The sequence below is a fragment of the Rhea americana genome, unplaced genomic scaffold (assembly GCF_003343005.1).
Source record: "Rhea americana isolate MKP2758 unplaced genomic scaffold, rheAme1 scaffold_37, whole genome shotgun sequence".
NCBI classification, from domain to species: domain Eukaryota; kingdom Metazoa; phylum Chordata; class Aves; order Rheiformes; family Rheidae; genus Rhea; species Rhea americana.
Window position 1 is genome coordinate 2,478,945 of NW_028186501.1, and position 15,974 is coordinate 2,494,918.

General features: G+C 38.3%; 2 protein-coding genes across 6 annotated transcripts in view; both read left to right on the forward strand.

Moving 5' to 3' along the window:
* The first annotated feature begins 6 nt into the window (after positions 1-6).
* On the forward strand, positions 7-13,069 carry MEIKIN (meiotic kinetochore factor). 3 transcript variants are annotated; one of them, XR_014896787.1, is made up of 13 exons: positions 7-1,409; positions 1,632-1,710; positions 2,770-2,830; positions 3,965-4,111; positions 4,505-4,624; positions 4,855-4,894; positions 6,134-6,195; positions 6,981-7,075; positions 7,415-7,591; positions 7,935-8,018; positions 9,223-9,346; positions 11,400-11,589; positions 12,327-13,069. XR_014896787.1 is itself a non-coding variant. In XM_085312775.1 (13 exons), the coding sequence occupies exons 3-13, from the start codon at positions 1,663-1,665 to the stop codon at positions 11,444-11,446; spliced, it is 1,005 nt and encodes a 334-aa protein (XP_085168901.1). In that variant the 5' UTR covers positions 7-858; positions 1,322-1,409; positions 1,632-1,662; the 3' UTR covers positions 11,447-13,069. The 3 variants fall into 3 exon arrangements, 2 of the variants coding, with proteins under 2 accessions (XP_085168901.1, XP_085168902.1); XM_085312775.1 differs by having other exon boundaries at positions 7-858; positions 1,322-1,409; positions 11,400-13,069; XM_085312776.1 differs by lacking the exons at positions 11,400-11,589; positions 12,327-13,069 and adding an exon at positions 11,078-11,393.
* Positions 13,070-15,631: 2,562 nt separating this feature from the next.
* FNIP1 (folliculin interacting protein 1) overlaps positions 15,632-15,974 on the forward strand; it is a 66,428-nt gene continuing 66,085 nt past the window's right edge. For all 3 annotated transcript variants that reach the window (XM_085312771.1, XM_085312772.1, XM_085312774.1), the window contains exon 1: positions 15,632-15,875. In XM_085312771.1, coding sequence (XP_085168897.1) covers positions 15,688-15,875 — 188 coding nt within the window. In that variant the 5' untranslated portion in view covers positions 15,632-15,687. The remainder of the gene's footprint in view (positions 15,876-15,974) is intronic.

The following is a 15,974-nucleotide window of genomic DNA, read 5'->3' on the forward strand; positions in this document are numbered from 1 at the left end:
GTAAGCGCTTCTCCGTTCCCCGCCGGCACCGCGGTGGCCCGGGTGTTGCTGGGTCAGGCCCGCAGGGGCGAGGCAAGGCCTTGTGCCGTGTTTGCTGCGATATTTTGTTCGTTTGTTTGTTTTCGTGACATTTTGAGAAGTGACAATAAGGGTGCTGCTCAAGAGACTTATGCTTGGGAGAAGGATTTTTTTTTAAAAAAGTTGAAGTCTAAAATATGCAGCTTGAGTGTCTTCTCTGCAGTTGCACATTGGCTGGTCTTTTATTTACTGCTGTGTCCAAGCTAAGCTGGCCCTGCATGAGGCTTTGAGCGGTTTGTTGTTATCCAGGTCTCCTATGATGTGAAGAAAGGAGTCAGCTGTGTTGGTATCTGGGGAGTATTTCTTTTAGCCATTAGTTAGTAATAAATAGGGGATTTGCCCTTTGTGCCCTTTATTTAACTTTCTGGCTAATCAATTCCTTTGGAAAAGACAAGGCAAAGCCCTAGCCTGCCTTTGGGAGGATACTTTAAATCTTTGTATAAAGTTATTCCACAAAAGGACCAGTTTTACAGCAGGATACTGTTTAGCAGCTATCGGGTTAGGAATTGGAGGCTTTGAAAAAGAGGAGAGGAGAAAAAAAAGGGTCTGAGAAGAAGGTATATGGCACTGAAGGCTGACACTAGTGGTGTAACTTGCTTTAGTAAATGGGGAAGATCAGTGTGGGAGGTTTCTGTCCCCTAAAGGTGAGACTTTAAAATAGTGTAATAGTGTGCAATGAGCCTTGGTGTCCATCTCAGTCCTGCTCTGCTGGCTCCTGCTCTTACCTGTAGATGTTTTAGTACTTTTKCATCCTGACTGGTACCACCAGCAACCATTGAGGTATGTGCTCTTAATACTTAGATACATCTTGGAAGAAAGAGGGAAAGGGGATGAATCCTGCTCATGCAGTGTCCAGCAATCTCATGTTTGAGGTGACATGCAGTGATGAAAGATCTATGTAAAAAATATTTGTGATACTACTGATAAATTTCATTAAAAATCTTTGAGCCTTGGTGTATAAATAGTAAAGGTCATTCCAAGGCATTTGTCTTCCTTTTAATTGAGAGATTTCTAAAATGCCTGAAGTATTTATCAAAGTCTACTATATTTTTGTCCTTGTTGATATTCTGATAAATGAAGCTCAGTAAAAATAATAAGCTTTAGATCAGACTTTAGGATGTTTGTGGTATTAGGGTCAAAGTTTATTATGGGAGTAAAAGAGAAAGAACAGTTAAAGATGAGAATTGTCTGAATGTTGGTGCCAAAACTAAAGTTACTTAACTAAATACTCACTCTTCTCTAGGCCTGAAGGGAAAATCCAATGTGAAAAGCTTACCAAAAATTAAAGAAAAGTTTGAAGTGACCCAAGTGAGCCATTCATCCAATCAGAGGTCTGTTAGAACATGTTCAAATACACTATTATTAACTGTAGCTGGTACTTAAYATCATTTTGCCTGCATGAGGTGTCTCTTAGAGTCTGAATTCCTTGTATACTGATGTTTTTCAGACTGTTTGTTGACATCTCATAACTTAAGTATTTTTTTGTTGGTTTCTCATAGAATAATGTGACTGTATATACTGAACTTAACTCTGTTCTGTTCTTTCAACTGCAGCACTCTAGTGAATGTCAAAGAGGTGACCACCATGGAAAAAACTGAAGAGAAAATGGCAGAAAGCACAGTACTGCTGAAGGTTATAATGTTGTTTGGTTCTTTATCTGATAACAAGTTATGGGGAAATAAATCAAAAAACTGGATGTCAGTTACTTATTAAATTCTTTTCCTACCTAAGTAGAATTTCCTGTGAGCTATGCTTTTACACATGCATTTTTTTTTTCAGGCTGAACTTGATCCTGTAACTTGGTGTTCTTTTCCTCTGTGTTTTTGACMAAAATAAAAAATATTGGATCTATTGGTAGCATGGTAGTATATATCAATACTAATTATTTTTAATGAGGAAAGGCCTTAACAGTTGTGTTGTATGGTGTATATATAGCYCATTAGACTGTGATTCCAGAGAATTGCTTAATTCTAGTTCAGACACAGGCYTACTGTTTAATCTTTGACAAGTCACTGTTGTGCTATTCCTCATATTTGTACAACTGTAAAAAAGTATTTTGGAATAACAGCAGAAACGTTATGTGACAGTACTGCAATTGCAAGAGAATTGCAGAACTGTTAGAACTGTGGAATTGTTAGAACTTAAATCTGATACAGCAGCTGACTTAACTGAAATTGATTGGAACTATTTTTCTTTAAAATATTAGTTCTTATTTAGACTCCACCAATTATTCACACTTTCTGGAAACAATTTYGTAATATAATATCTAAACCACCTAAAGTTGTTTGTATTTATAGGAGTGCTCTGGGCTTCTGAAAGGGAGTAACATGAATTGTGCTTCTAACTGAAAATCAAACAGATGTGGAGAGTGATTACTGGACTGCTGTCATAGATAAAACTTCTCTTGATATCAGTATGGCTTCACTGGAAGTCTCACCCAGCAAAGACTAGGATCAAATCAATGGGTGTCTGTTATGGATTTTAGAACTCTTAAGTCAGATTGCAGATTTTTCTTAGTGATACATGAAAAACAGTGGTGTACATAATGCTGTGAATAGCAAATTTAAGTGGTGAAGTACACAACAGTAGATTTCTGAGTAGATGTCTAGAGTAATGTAGGAATATACTTAATTGGCTTTCTTTGTTTAGATCCAATTTCATTAAGTTGTTTGTATCTAATGTTTAATTTAGGAATCTTCGGTAATCAACTTTGAAAGTAAAGAAAGTTTGACAAATGCTGAAGTGACTTCAAGTGAGTGTAACTTGTAATGAATTTTAATAACAGTTCTGTAAAAGCACTGGTCTTGCAATGAAACTGTGTGCTGTTCTTGTACTGATTTGGACTGCTAGGTTATCAAAATGAAAAGGCTCTAGTTGGATTTCTGCCTCTTATCARTACATGCATAGTGCATACTCTGCTTTTAGAAAGTGTCTTTGAGAAAAAGTAATTCATCTTGCTTTTACTTAGCTCTTCACAAAATTAGTCGTCTACTTCTTTGTATTTATTTTCCAGATTCATTCATATAAGAATGTAATCTTGTGGCATTATTCATTAATAGAGAGTGTAGAGTACTACTTAGTCTTTATTTTCTGTTATTGACTTTTCCAGGGAAAACTCTATTTTTAGTTCTTGTATAATCAGTGCCTTATTTTTGAAACTTTGGCACAGCAGTTATTTTTGGAGACACGTTCAACATAATGAATTACCACCTTTGAAATGGAAAATACTATTCAGTAAACTTAGTGAACTGAGGCTAGCAGCCCAAACAGCATAGGAAATAATTCCAAGCAGGTTGCTATCACCCTACATTTAAGGGTAAAACTTTTGTTTGCCTAGAACACTTATAGTAATTAAAAGAAGTTACTGAGCTCAAATTTTTTGATGTTTGAAAATATGTTGAGAGAACTGTCTAGCTTCTTAGAAGAAAGAGAGACTATTAATACTCCTCCATATGGACGGGAAGGATGCAAGGTGAATACGTCCCGTAACAGACCTGAGAACTTTGAGTCGAGTCTGTTGGAAACAACGTACAAAACAATTGGTTTTATTGTTCACAGAACTATTTGTTAAGATGGATTCTTGTGTTYACAAAAACCTGCACTTTTAAAACAATCCTAGCTGAGAATTATCTTATGAGAGGCTAAACCTGTCAGGCATTTTAGTGTACCTTGGACAAGGAACATATCTCCTGTTAGCTTTTAGCTTGTTTTAGTGTAAATTAGACTGCAGGATGCCTCTTGGTTTTTAATGCATTGTGAATTATATGAACTTATACCCATTGATAGAGAAATCACTGTGGCTTGTAAAAGAGGATCCTTTTCTGTGTCTCTCTCTCTCTCTCTCTTTTTTTTTTTTTTGTATACTATATTTTTTTTCTTTTTGTAGGTACAGGATTGACTCTTCCCACAGGTGTTTCAACCTATCTACTAGAGTGTTTAGATGTAGATTCCACTGCAGACTATAACACAGGCTCTAATGACGACACGAACAATTTCTCATCCCCTGAAACATTCAGATATGAAGATGGTTCAGGTGACACTTTTTTTTTCTTTTTTTTAAGGTCTGTTTGAATTAGAAATGATGGGGGGGCAATGTGCAATAAGAATACTAGTGACAACTGTTGGCTTGGCTCACCAGGTCAGATCTTTGCCTTCAGCCAAGCTGTGCTTAACATGGAATCTCTATATCTGGTTCTCTAATCCAGAGTGAATCAGTTCCTGGTGTAATTTGAAGCATACTGTAAAATTGAAGTATTTCCAGTTTATTGGGGATGATCAACCAGTCTGCTTTCAGCTATCTGTTCTTCCCAAACTTTTCTGCAACCGTTTGGATAGGGCAATGCATTCCCTCTGTTGTAAAGTCTCTGTCCTGCAAATATGATTGCTGTCAGTTCGGTCAAAGCTTGAGTAACTCTTCTACGTCCAGACAGAAGTAACCCTTGCCCTGAGGACTGCATCAAATATAAAAACTCAACTCTCCTGGACTCTAGCAAAGCAATGGCCATAGATAAGATGCCACAGATCTCCAATCTGTCAGCAATATTAGGTAATTCTCTTCTGTAATACTTCAAAACACGTACATAAACGTATCTCTCTATAGTGCAAAGAACTCTGCAAAGTTTCTGATGATCGTTTTATTTAAGTATTTCTGTATAATGGGAAACAGCTCCTTGTTAGTGTTCTGTTTGCTTCTAATATTTGCTGTATAATTTCATGTGCAATAAAACATTCAGGCCTGCTTAGCTTTTTTAAAGCTTAGCTTTTATGTTTTTTTAGAACCAATGCTGGAGGATTTTCAAGACCAGTACACTAGAAGGTAATCTTTAACATACCTAAATGTTCAGGTTTTTCCTCTTCTAAGCAGTATTTTGGCTGGAATGAATAAACCTCTGATCCTGCAAATCCTTCTGGTGAATTTCAGCTGCCTGTGTCCCCCCTGACTTCACTGAAGATAGTGCACTGAGACAAGCAGGGAAGAGTTTGTCTTACAGACTTTTGTCCTAGTCTTGCAGCTGTAGGAAAATCAATGTAACAAAATTCAGTGGAAGACCTTGTGGAAAGGGGAGGTGATGTTGTGATATGTTTACAAAATTTCTGAAGAAGCTGATTTTACCCACACTCATTCCCTTTCAGATTTCATTCACTTGCAAGCACCTGGGTATGTGTGCTCAGGTGGTCTGTCCAGGATTGCTTGTGTAATACAGGGGATGAGAGGTGCCTGTTGCCAAGTCTCTGTCGTATCTCTAGGATTCTAGGTTTKTCCATGACAAAAGCAGTTTTTAGACAGATCTTTCAGATCCTTTAGGAGTCATCAGCTGTTATGAGGTGGTCCTTTGCCACAGAAGCAAGGTCAGATTTTGCCCATGGTTTTGCTTTGGAATGCATGTCTGTATTCTGGATGGGTTAACAGGAAGAGGAATGATATATGTAATATGTGACAACCTTGTTGTCATCTTGCTGTTGTTAGGATGTAGGGTTTTCTGTTGGCCAGGTGTCTGTGCTGTGGTTTTATCGGAATGCTTGGTCTTCTATTGAATGAGTCTCTCATACTCTGATCTTGTCATAGTGCAAGTCTCTTGGTCCTGAAATAAACAAACATTTCTCAGCTTTTGTCCTAGGAACAATGTCCTCTCTCTTAACCCCTTTCCTGCTGCTTATTCTGGTCTTAGACATTTCCATTAATACTTCATTCATATCAGTCTTACTATGTCACAAATCTCCACAGAATTCAATCTGTTTTTTTTTTCTGTGATCTCTAACTGTTTTYGCTGCATCTTCCTTAAATATGTTGTGTCCTCATATATTTCAGTGCAGTTTAGTGACTGTCTTCTGTAGCTTTTAAGTTCCAGGTATCTTCAGAATAAGCGATGTGACTTGATGATACTGTCAGCAAACTGAAGTATGATTGACTAAGCTAAGTAACATTTTTTTAAGGATAAGCTTTATCCATTTTCATTCAGTCTATAATTCTTATACGATTTTGTTTTATGTCGTTTTTATGAATTTTAACAGTTTTCATTGAAAGTAGCTGTTCATGTTTTTTCTCTTTTCCTAGAAATAAACCATCAAAATGCAATTACAGTTCTTCAGAATTAAATGTTTCAACTGCTCTAGCAGGTAAAATATGACCTAAAACAGTTGTGTTAGCTAGAAGACAACAGAATTTTCTAACCAAATTTAAATAATGGTAAAAATAACAGAGCCAGACTTCTACTTGGCCATTTGTCCCCCTGGCATAGGCTAAGCTCAACAGTGGCTAGAAGGGAAGCAAGATCTGCCCTCTAAATAAGACCTAGTTTAGCCATAACAGCCACTAACTTGTTAGGAGAAGACGTAAACCATAAACTATATTAATCCGTGTAAACACAAGTGATGCTCAATGAAAACACAATTAGCTTTTCTTGTTTAACTTATCCAGGAATGGAACTGTTTGAGTCATGCTGCTTACTTTTGCRTAGTTCCTATCAGCCTTCACAAGTACTATCAGGAGTCCCCCATGCAACTGCAGTTCTGAACTGACTGATGCAGTTCTGGCTGTGGCCCAGGTACCACATAATTTTCCCATGCTTRATTTGGACTGTAATAGCAGCAGAAGCTGCCACTGGTGAAGACTGCTGTGATGATGTAATTCCTCTTCTCACACAGTATGTGTGTCTAGTAGTAAATAACCAGGTGAGCATAAGATTAGTAAGCAACCATGTTTCCTCAAGGAAGGGGAGAGGAATAAAGCTRCCCTGTTGGAAAGGAGGGAGATGAGGAATGCTACATGTGTTGAAAGGAGGAAGTGTTTGTGTGGGTAGCTTTGGAATGATTGTTTTGAAAATCTGTACAATCATGTAAGATGTGGGTTGGAGAGTAGCTGTGGTCTTAAAGTTAATTAATTTATTGGAAATTTATCACAGGGAAACGAGTCTGTAAAATTACAGCTACAAGAGAGAGAACTCCAGACCTAAAAACTGATATGCGCTGCTCTTCACCAATAGGACCAGAAAGAAAGGTGAAAGATTTTTAATATATTAATATAACAGGTTGAAACAGAAATGGCTTGCTGCACTCTCATACAGCTGAAAGAGTGCWCCTGGATGTGTAGATGCTGGTTCTTTTGCTTGAAAGAGATGCCTGCAGAYGGTGGTAAAGAGTGAAGACAGCTTGCCCGTGGCTCTAGATAGCTGTAATAGTAATGGGTACCCCATAAGCTCAGTGTTCCTCGGACTGATTGTTTTAGTGGTACCAAGCCAATTGTGTAGATCTTAGTCTGACAGTGTYCCTTTGTTAGTACTTAGCAGACTGTAAAGGCTCACTTTATAATATGAAGTGCAATTGTTTYGCACTTTAGCCTGACAATCAAACTGCTAAACCCAAGAAGCTGGAGTGCAAGAAAAAAGCTAAATTGTCTAGTCATTTAGAAGATGTATCATCATTCAGTCAGCTTGAATCTGCCCCAGAAAACACTTCAGCCAAATCAGTGGAGTTGACAGCACAAGTACTGCCATCTAAACAGCCTGTTGCTATGGTAAGAATTTACTCTGTGATCTGCTGGTTAACAAAGGCATAGAATTTTGACTGATAACAGAAGCTATATGAGAATATGAGAAATATTAGAAAGTGTTTTATCTCCTAGTTATAATGATGACCTGAAATGTGTCTTTTCTGTTCTATAAAAGTTTCTTTGTCTTAATTCTGAAGAGCATGAGACAAAGTAAACGTACTGGAATTCAGTACTTAAATTCTAAGAACGAAGAATAATTTGTAATGGAATATCTTATAAGTGATATTCTGTACTATAGGAATACTACAGGAATTAGTGATAAACAGCACAGATTTTGAAACTGCTATTAAATTCTGTTTCCATTTAGCAAATGAGTTCCACCATGCTGGTCGTGGAGAATAACAAAGCTCTGCTAAAAAAACCTGGTTATGCTCAGTCTGCAGAGCTACATGTGAGTGTCTAACCTGATACTTTTTAATGATTAAAACCAAACGAAGTCATGGTATAACTCAATTCTGGCTATTACCTATGTTATAACAAAATTATGAAGCAATTGTGTTATATTCAATTAGCTGGTTATATGTTAAAGGTGTTGTGTAAAATGTGTTAAATTCAATCAGCTGGACAGTTTAAAAAAAATCTGTTTTATGTTTTTAAAACGACATCTGATCGGGGGAAAAAAAAGCGCCTACTAGCCTTACTCCATTATGTTGTCACTCCATTATGTTGTCATTCCAGATAAACTTGATAGATAAATGCCATTTGGATTCTTTATCAGTATTACCACTTCTCTCCATGCTGKAATAGCAGTGACATCTCTGTCACTTTCATGCCATAGTTCTTTGAACAGTGTAAGCAAACTGTATAGTTTTGGAGAAAAGGGAAGCTTCTTCAATACAAAGWTTGCTTAGTTTAGCACCAGTTTGGAGGGAAAACATGGGCTTTCCTCGTGATGTTAAACTTAAAAGTTTGTTTGCAGTAATATATTAATTTCTGAATACTAGATTAGCAAATGAAAAATATATGAGGGAGGTTGGAGGCTAAGGGTAGTAATCACTTAGGATTTGGAGAGAGAAGTCCTAAGTCATATTTTTGAAGCAATAGAATATTTGTTGCATGAGCCAACAAATATTAGACAATTTGARTTATTGTCTGTTATTTAATTGGGTGGTTATTGCTATATATTTTCTATTTTGACAAAACTATAGCTTAGCTTGTCACCAGTGTGGAAAGCCTTATCTGGGGAAGACTTATTCTTGAATACAACAGGTCCACATGTAAATTCAGAAGAAATTGTTCCTGCGTCTGAGCTCAGAAATTATTCTTGAAAGACCAGAAGAAAAGTATATCTTTCAGATTCTAGTTTTATTGCACTTTTTAAATCCAGTTTTGGTATGCTAGTTTGTAGAGTACAATGTATTCAAGCTTTATGGTATGACACACAGCTGAAGAGAGCATATAAGCTTTGAATCTTTCAATCGCCCTTTCTTATAGCATATTAAGTATACTTAAGTAGTCTTAAATATTTTTATGACACCTCTTGAAATCTGCATGTCATATTTTTCCACGTTTTTTGAATTTCCTTAGAAAAAAAMTAGAAGACTGTTTCTTCTGTGTAAATAGTTGTGTGAATTAGATGTCATTAATCTTTTCAGCCTCCATGTAACAGAGAAGAAATCTGCTCCGTTGTTAGAACTTCACCAGGTCATAGGTCTTCCAGGCTTCCTCGAATTCCAGTTAATAGAAATGTATTCTGCCTTCCCAAAGGAGTGCCTGAAGGTAATGGAATATAGAACTGGTCCACTGTGCAGATGGTAACTGGCTATTTGAGTGTGTAAGGAATTATTTTTTAAGTCTGAATATTTGCAAAAATCACTAAGTGAAAGAGTAAAACACCCTGAAAACTTAATTTCTGACTTAATAGTATTCTCCTTCTGAGCAACAGTACTTCACTAAAACTACAGTAACATTTTCTCTTCTAAGGATCTTTAACATATGAAATCATACATTCTTAGGAGTATAAAGGCTGTGTGTGTGCGCACATGCATGTGTGGAACGGTAGAGGAACAAAACAACCCTCTTTCCTTCCCCTAGTATTAGCTTCAGTCTCCCCATTGTTAAGCAAGATACTGACAAAACCTCTGTGGAGCGTTTCCTTGTAATGTATGACATTAGCCGAATCCTGTACAGGACTCGGCAGAATGAGACTCTAGGTCACTGAAGAGGCACTGAGGGTTATGCTACTCTTTAAAGGTACAGTGCAAATTGAATTAAAGGTGAATCGTGCTGAAGTATATTCAAGCTTTGTTATTCAGTATTTGTAAAYCACTGCTTAATTTAAACTAAGGTATGAACTTCTGCAGAGACCAGAAAGATTCCYGTAGAAAGATTCTGTCCCTAGGCTATTTGGGGTGGGGATGGGGGAAACAAACTTTTACTTGGTCTGTCACAAAGCTTTTAGAACCACGAAGGTTGTACTGCACCTCTTTGGGTTACTTTTTACATTTTTTTTAAAGACTACTTTGATTAAGCTTCAGTTTATTCAAACCTCTGTTAGCGATGTTGCTATTTTATAGGCTATATGATTAAGGCATGAAGGAGTTACCTAGTAACTCTGGGAATAGCTACACCTCTTYAAGTTACTCTGTAATACAACTTATAGGTTCAGAACTTGTATGAAGACTCTCTAGAAAAGAGATCAGCTTGTTTAGCAAATTATTGTCCTGTGCCTTATTTCTAGGATGAGTATGTCAGACTTCAGCTTTCAGCCACTGGTGGTTCTTGCATCTTTCTCAATTAAACTGAGCTCTATTATCCAGATATTTTTTTTTCTCTGAAAGTTGTTCATGCGGTAGATTGTCAGCACCTATCTAAAGGCTTCTGTTCTTTTTTTATTTTTTTATTTTTTTTATTCTGAGACTCTTAAGTAACATGGGGGGGGGCTCCTGTCTTTGTTAAACATATAAATGAGATCTATGTACAAAACTGTCTGATCATTGCCATAGAGAGGAGGTGAAATCATCTTCCTTCTYGGGCTCTCCTGAAGTTTCTCAGTGTACCACTGGATGGCGTATCTCTTCCTAAATTAGCTTTTGCAGACAGCGTGTGCAAATACTCTGCAAGTTATGTTCACTGGTCATTTATGGTATTTTAATTATTAATGCTATTTTATATGGAGAAAATATATAAGCATAATAGACTTTAAAAATACTGAATATACAAAAAATTTTCAATGGAATTGTAGGCTCCTAGGTCTAGACATTCTTGTACATTTTCTCAGATTGAGTACCTACAGTATCTAAAGTGCAGGGAAGTGCTCTTAAGTGTGTGTATGTGTTAACTAGTGACAAACATCTGATGCTTCTGTATAGAACTCAGTTTGACAGTGATAAATCTTGTGCCCARGAGATTTGGGATAATACAGAACATAAGTCGTATTTGATAGGCAAATGAAGTTCAGCAATCAGCAAATATTTTTGTCAGAACAAAAGTTTGTATTTTTATTACTAGGTCTCTGGAGGAGCCTGGGAATCTGGAATTAACTAAGGCTACCTAAAGGGGAGATTCTTTGTATGATAGATGCATCTTTCTCTGCTCAAGAAATCTTACAGAAGATACTCTTTTTCATTAGGAATGTAAATGCACTCAAAACCGTAGTCTTTTTTTTTTTCCTTGCTAGTGACTGACATTACAAGATCGAGATTCTTCCAAACAAATGATAACATGGATTTCTCCTAAGCATCTTAAAAAAAAAATTGTCAGATTAATGAGCTTTCTCTCACATTTGAGAATATGCAATTTTATGGTAATACTTACCATTTTTTTCCCACAGATACTATTACAAGTACCAAAAATTGGGTCTACAATAAACATAGATGAGATTTCTGKTTTTCAGCAAGAGTCAAAAGAAGAAAAAAGGTCTTGCTTCTGTGGCAGGGAGGTGAAATGAGGGCAATAAGAAGAATTACTGGCTGAATATTTTTGGCTTATTCACTTTCTGAAATTTAGTATAATGCTTTGTGGTAAGCCTGTAAATGTTTTTCTTGAGCACTTTAATATTAAAAATTTTTGTACAAATGACTAGATCTTTTTGGGGGGCATTATTCTATAAGTACCCTACAAATATGATTCTTTAGTTTATTTATTATTATTATTATTTAGAAATTGACTTATTATCTGGCAGCAGACCAGATAGCATTGATGGAATTGGTTTTGGCACTTGCTATGCCAAGACTTCTAGATTTCTTTAGTAGTATAAGCATTTAAAGATGTGACCTCCAATTGAGCTAAGTGTTAACATTGTTCATAAAGGTAACTATATGTCCTGAAAACATAAATATAAAGCATTTATGTATTCTCAGTGACTCAGAAGTCAATATAAGATATTAAGCTACAATTAAACTATTTGCATACTTAGGTCTACAGAACTTGGGGATGCAAGACTTTTTGTATTCTAATGTAAATTGATTAATAATCATGAAAATAGGTCATCTTTGYCTTACCGTCACTGCAGTACAGCTGTCTGCTTATGATCAGCACTAGCATCGTGTACGGTGCCCAATCACTGTCTTCCCATTTCATCTCCGTTGTTCTGTAATCCCACCTGTCTCCACACAGCTTCCTTTCAGCTCAAGTGTGCTCAGTTGCCCCCAGAATCCCTGGTGTTGGGGTAATTGTTTTGGTCATCTGTAACTTCTTGTCATTTCTTGCCTCCTGCCACCTTAAACTTCTTTTTCTTTTTTCTTTTTTTTTTTTTAAGAGAGAACTTCATCAAGGAGAGAATGTGTGTATCATTAAAGTATTCTGATGCAGGTCTTCATGCTTTTGGCTTAAAAATTATTAAATTTGCAACCTGCAACTGCACTTTATGTATGTCACATCATCTGTCCTAATAAACTCTTTATTTTCTAGTGCAGACTTGAGGCTTACATAGCAATGGACCTCCCCAATGAAAGAGTGACTGTCCATTGAGCCTTATTTGTGTTGCAGGCAAAGTGCTTCAAGTTCAGTTTGTGTATTGTTAATCTATAAATGTCATTCTTCAAAAGGGTGCTGAATGCCTCAAYAAAAAGCACAAATAAGAGCATAGTCTTCTCCATTTGCATTTGTTGCAGACTAARGTAGTTTGGATACCTAGAATGTTCTCACTAACAATAACCCTTACTCAGATTCTCTTTTGTAGTAATAAAAGAAGCTTTTCCACATTTTAAAATAATAATGCAGCTTTCCAGATCTCTTAAAGTCTGAATTTGTTTCTCAATATTATAAACCAGAATTTTCATGCCCTGGAAAGTATTTCCAAATTTCCCAAATGAGCACCTCAGGAAGACATAAAATCCAAAACTTTAATTAGTTTGACTACATTTGGAAGTACCTGTGGAAGTTCAGACCCTGAACCTATTCCCATTGCTCTGGGATAGAAGCAGATGCAAATATATACTGTTAGATTTAGTCTATAAGCAAATATTGTATAAACATACTATATGGCTCAAGGTTAAAAATAATACCATTAAATTATTTTCCCTTTAAACATTAGTAGAGTGAGTTCTGCCAGTAACTCATTGGAGTCCCTTTGGGAATGCTTCTGATTACCRATATCCTTGTTTCTACAAATACTAAACCACTCGTAATTAAGTATGCAAGAACCTAGAGCCCCTGGGTGATAGAGGTTAGCACCATGGCTTAACTTTTTATTTTGCTTAGAGCTGTGTATCTAATAAGCTGTGATTACAATGACTATTCAGGTAACATTTCCCACTTAAAGGATGATCCAGAATAAAAGAGGTATCTACTGTAAAGGTATTCTAGAAGTCCTAGAAGAAAAAACTTACTTTGCCTCAAGGCGATTTATAGTGACTCTGTAACAAAACAGACTATTACTGACAAACTAGTTGGGGAATACAAGACAAGAAGGTATGGTCTGTAAACGTGGTCTTGGCTGTAGCAGCCTGAAATTTGTCGAGTTGTGCTTTTGTTTTTCTCAGTGCAATAGGAATATATAGGAGGACGGAAGTATCAGGAACCACGATCTCTGTTGTCCTTTCCTTCAGTTATGAAAGCGCAGTTTCTTATTTTCAGCTTTTGTCTGACTCCTAGAGAAAGTATAATTAATTACTAGGCTAGCTCTCTGCCCCAGGGAAGGAAACTGTTTTGAGGCCACAACAATATCTACTCTTGTTCTACTTTTTTCAAAGGGTAGGCATTTTCCCATGTTTTGGTTTTAAACTGAAGAATGACTACATATAAAATTTCACTCAAAGTGGAAACTGGCTTTTCCATATTAGTGGATAAAGGTTATGGGTCACAGCCATTTAGCGGGTAGTACAGAAGAGCCTATTTGTGCAGTGATTCAGGAGAGAAGTCTGGTCAGTGTCAATGGGGCTCTTGTGCCTCAAATCTAGACATGAYGGAGTCTTAATGGTTTGAATGGAATCACTTAAAATGAATCTATCTGTGCAAGAACTGTGTTAATACTTTATCACTAGGAACTGTGTATTGTAGTTGCATATTAGAGTATGTATTGTATGTAAACCTATTAAGAGKTTTTTTTATTAATATTTTCAGTTATTGTTGTTATCTGAAGCGTACTTTTAGGAGACCGTAACTTAAAGTGCTTGGAGGGACTGAGAGACGTTGTGCTTCGAGGSCAGGAGTACTCCAGGGGTACGTGTACCAGCTGCTGGAGTGCAGAGAGACCTCGTATGCAAATAGCTCTGTCTGTTGCTTCACAGGCTCTAAAGGTTGAAAGTACAGGCTTGGGGCCCAAGGCAACGCATAGTGAGTAGACAGATAAGTTGAAATTAATGTGCTTTCCTGAGGTGTGAGGATTTGCCTACAGGGAAATTTTTACAGGAAAATGGACTATTAAACTTGTATTTGTCMCTTTTTCTCTATCCTCCCCTACATTCCCTGATTAAATTATCTTAATCAGGCCTGTAAGAAACACTTGCTGTTAATTTGGGAGCTTTGGAACAGATTAATATTCAGTTTTAAATGGACTGTATCAACTTGAATTTTAATACACTTGAATCGGCTAAATTTTCTTCAGTACTGTAAATTGTGCAACTGTTAAACTCACTTGTATTTTCTGSCCAAAAATCTGCTATTTGGTAGGATTCCGTATTTATGAGGATTTCTTAAACTTGAAACTGTATGGCTATGCCCACCTTGAAGCTAGCTGGCTTTTTTATCACGTGGTGAAAGGATTCATCCATAAAGAGCTATCCATAGCAGGCAGGCCTGTGCTCCATACAGAACCAGGGAAAAAGACACAGCTAAACTTTCATTCCTGTTTTCCGTTAYAATTATGTTCAACTTCCGGTGGCTGAAAAATCAAAAATTCTTACAGCTGGCTGATGGAAAGGTGTCATTTAAAATAATACATTTATTTATAATATTTRTATATTAATATATATTACACATGCTAAATTACACCTTTTAAAAGAATCTACTCAAACTATTATCATTAATTTAATCCCATTTTTCTAGGGAAAGCAAATGAGTGACTTCACTTTTTATTTAGTCAGTTTTAAATTTAACTTCCTACCAGTCTTTTATCTGCGCAGTGCCTTGTCTCAGACATTGATGGAGAATGCTAGCTGTAACTTATGTTGAAGTACTTGCTAATAAAATTTCGCAAGCCCCGTAGATCCTTTTCATTTTTTATAAAATCTATTTTTTTTTTTTTTGTGCTTTGTTTAGTCCTCAGGTGTTTTGGAGGGGGGATGTTTCGCTCGCGTTTCCCCGGCTTCCCGCGGCGGCGGGGAGGTCCCGGCCGCGGGWGTTCCCCGCGCGCGTGTCCGTGTCCCCGCCGGGCGCGCAGGTCGCGGAGCGCGTCCGCGCGGCGCTGCCTCCGCGCTGCGGACGGCGCGGGAGGTGCTAGGCCTGCGGTAGGGAGAGCTCCGCGCAGGGCTGCGCCGAGACGCAGTGGGGGAGCGGGGCGAGAGCGGGAGCCGGGCGCGAGGCAGCGGCCGGGTTAGCGCGGCCCGGCCCGGCCCCCGCCGCGGCCCCGCGCCCCGCCCCGCCGCCGGCCCGGCCCTCCGCCCCGCTCCGNGCCCTCCGCCCCGCTCCGCTCCGCTCCCCTCCCCTCCTGGCAGCGCCGAGTGACTAATTTCTGTCATATGACTGTGACACCGAATGGAGTCGGGCTGGCGGAACTAGCCGCTGCGCGGAGCCCAGCGCCTCGGCGGCGGCGGCCGGCGGCGGCGCGGCGCCCCACCATGCCGCCCACCCTCTTCCAGAAGCTCTTCAGCAAGAAGCACGGGCTCATCTGCCCCGCCAGGGACTCCCGCGACGACTGCGTCTTCAGGTGAGCCGGCGGCGGGCGGGACCCCGCTCCGCGGCCCCGGGCGCGCCGCCGCCGCCCCCCTTCCCGCCGCCGCCTCCTCACGGCGCTTCAGCCGCCGCC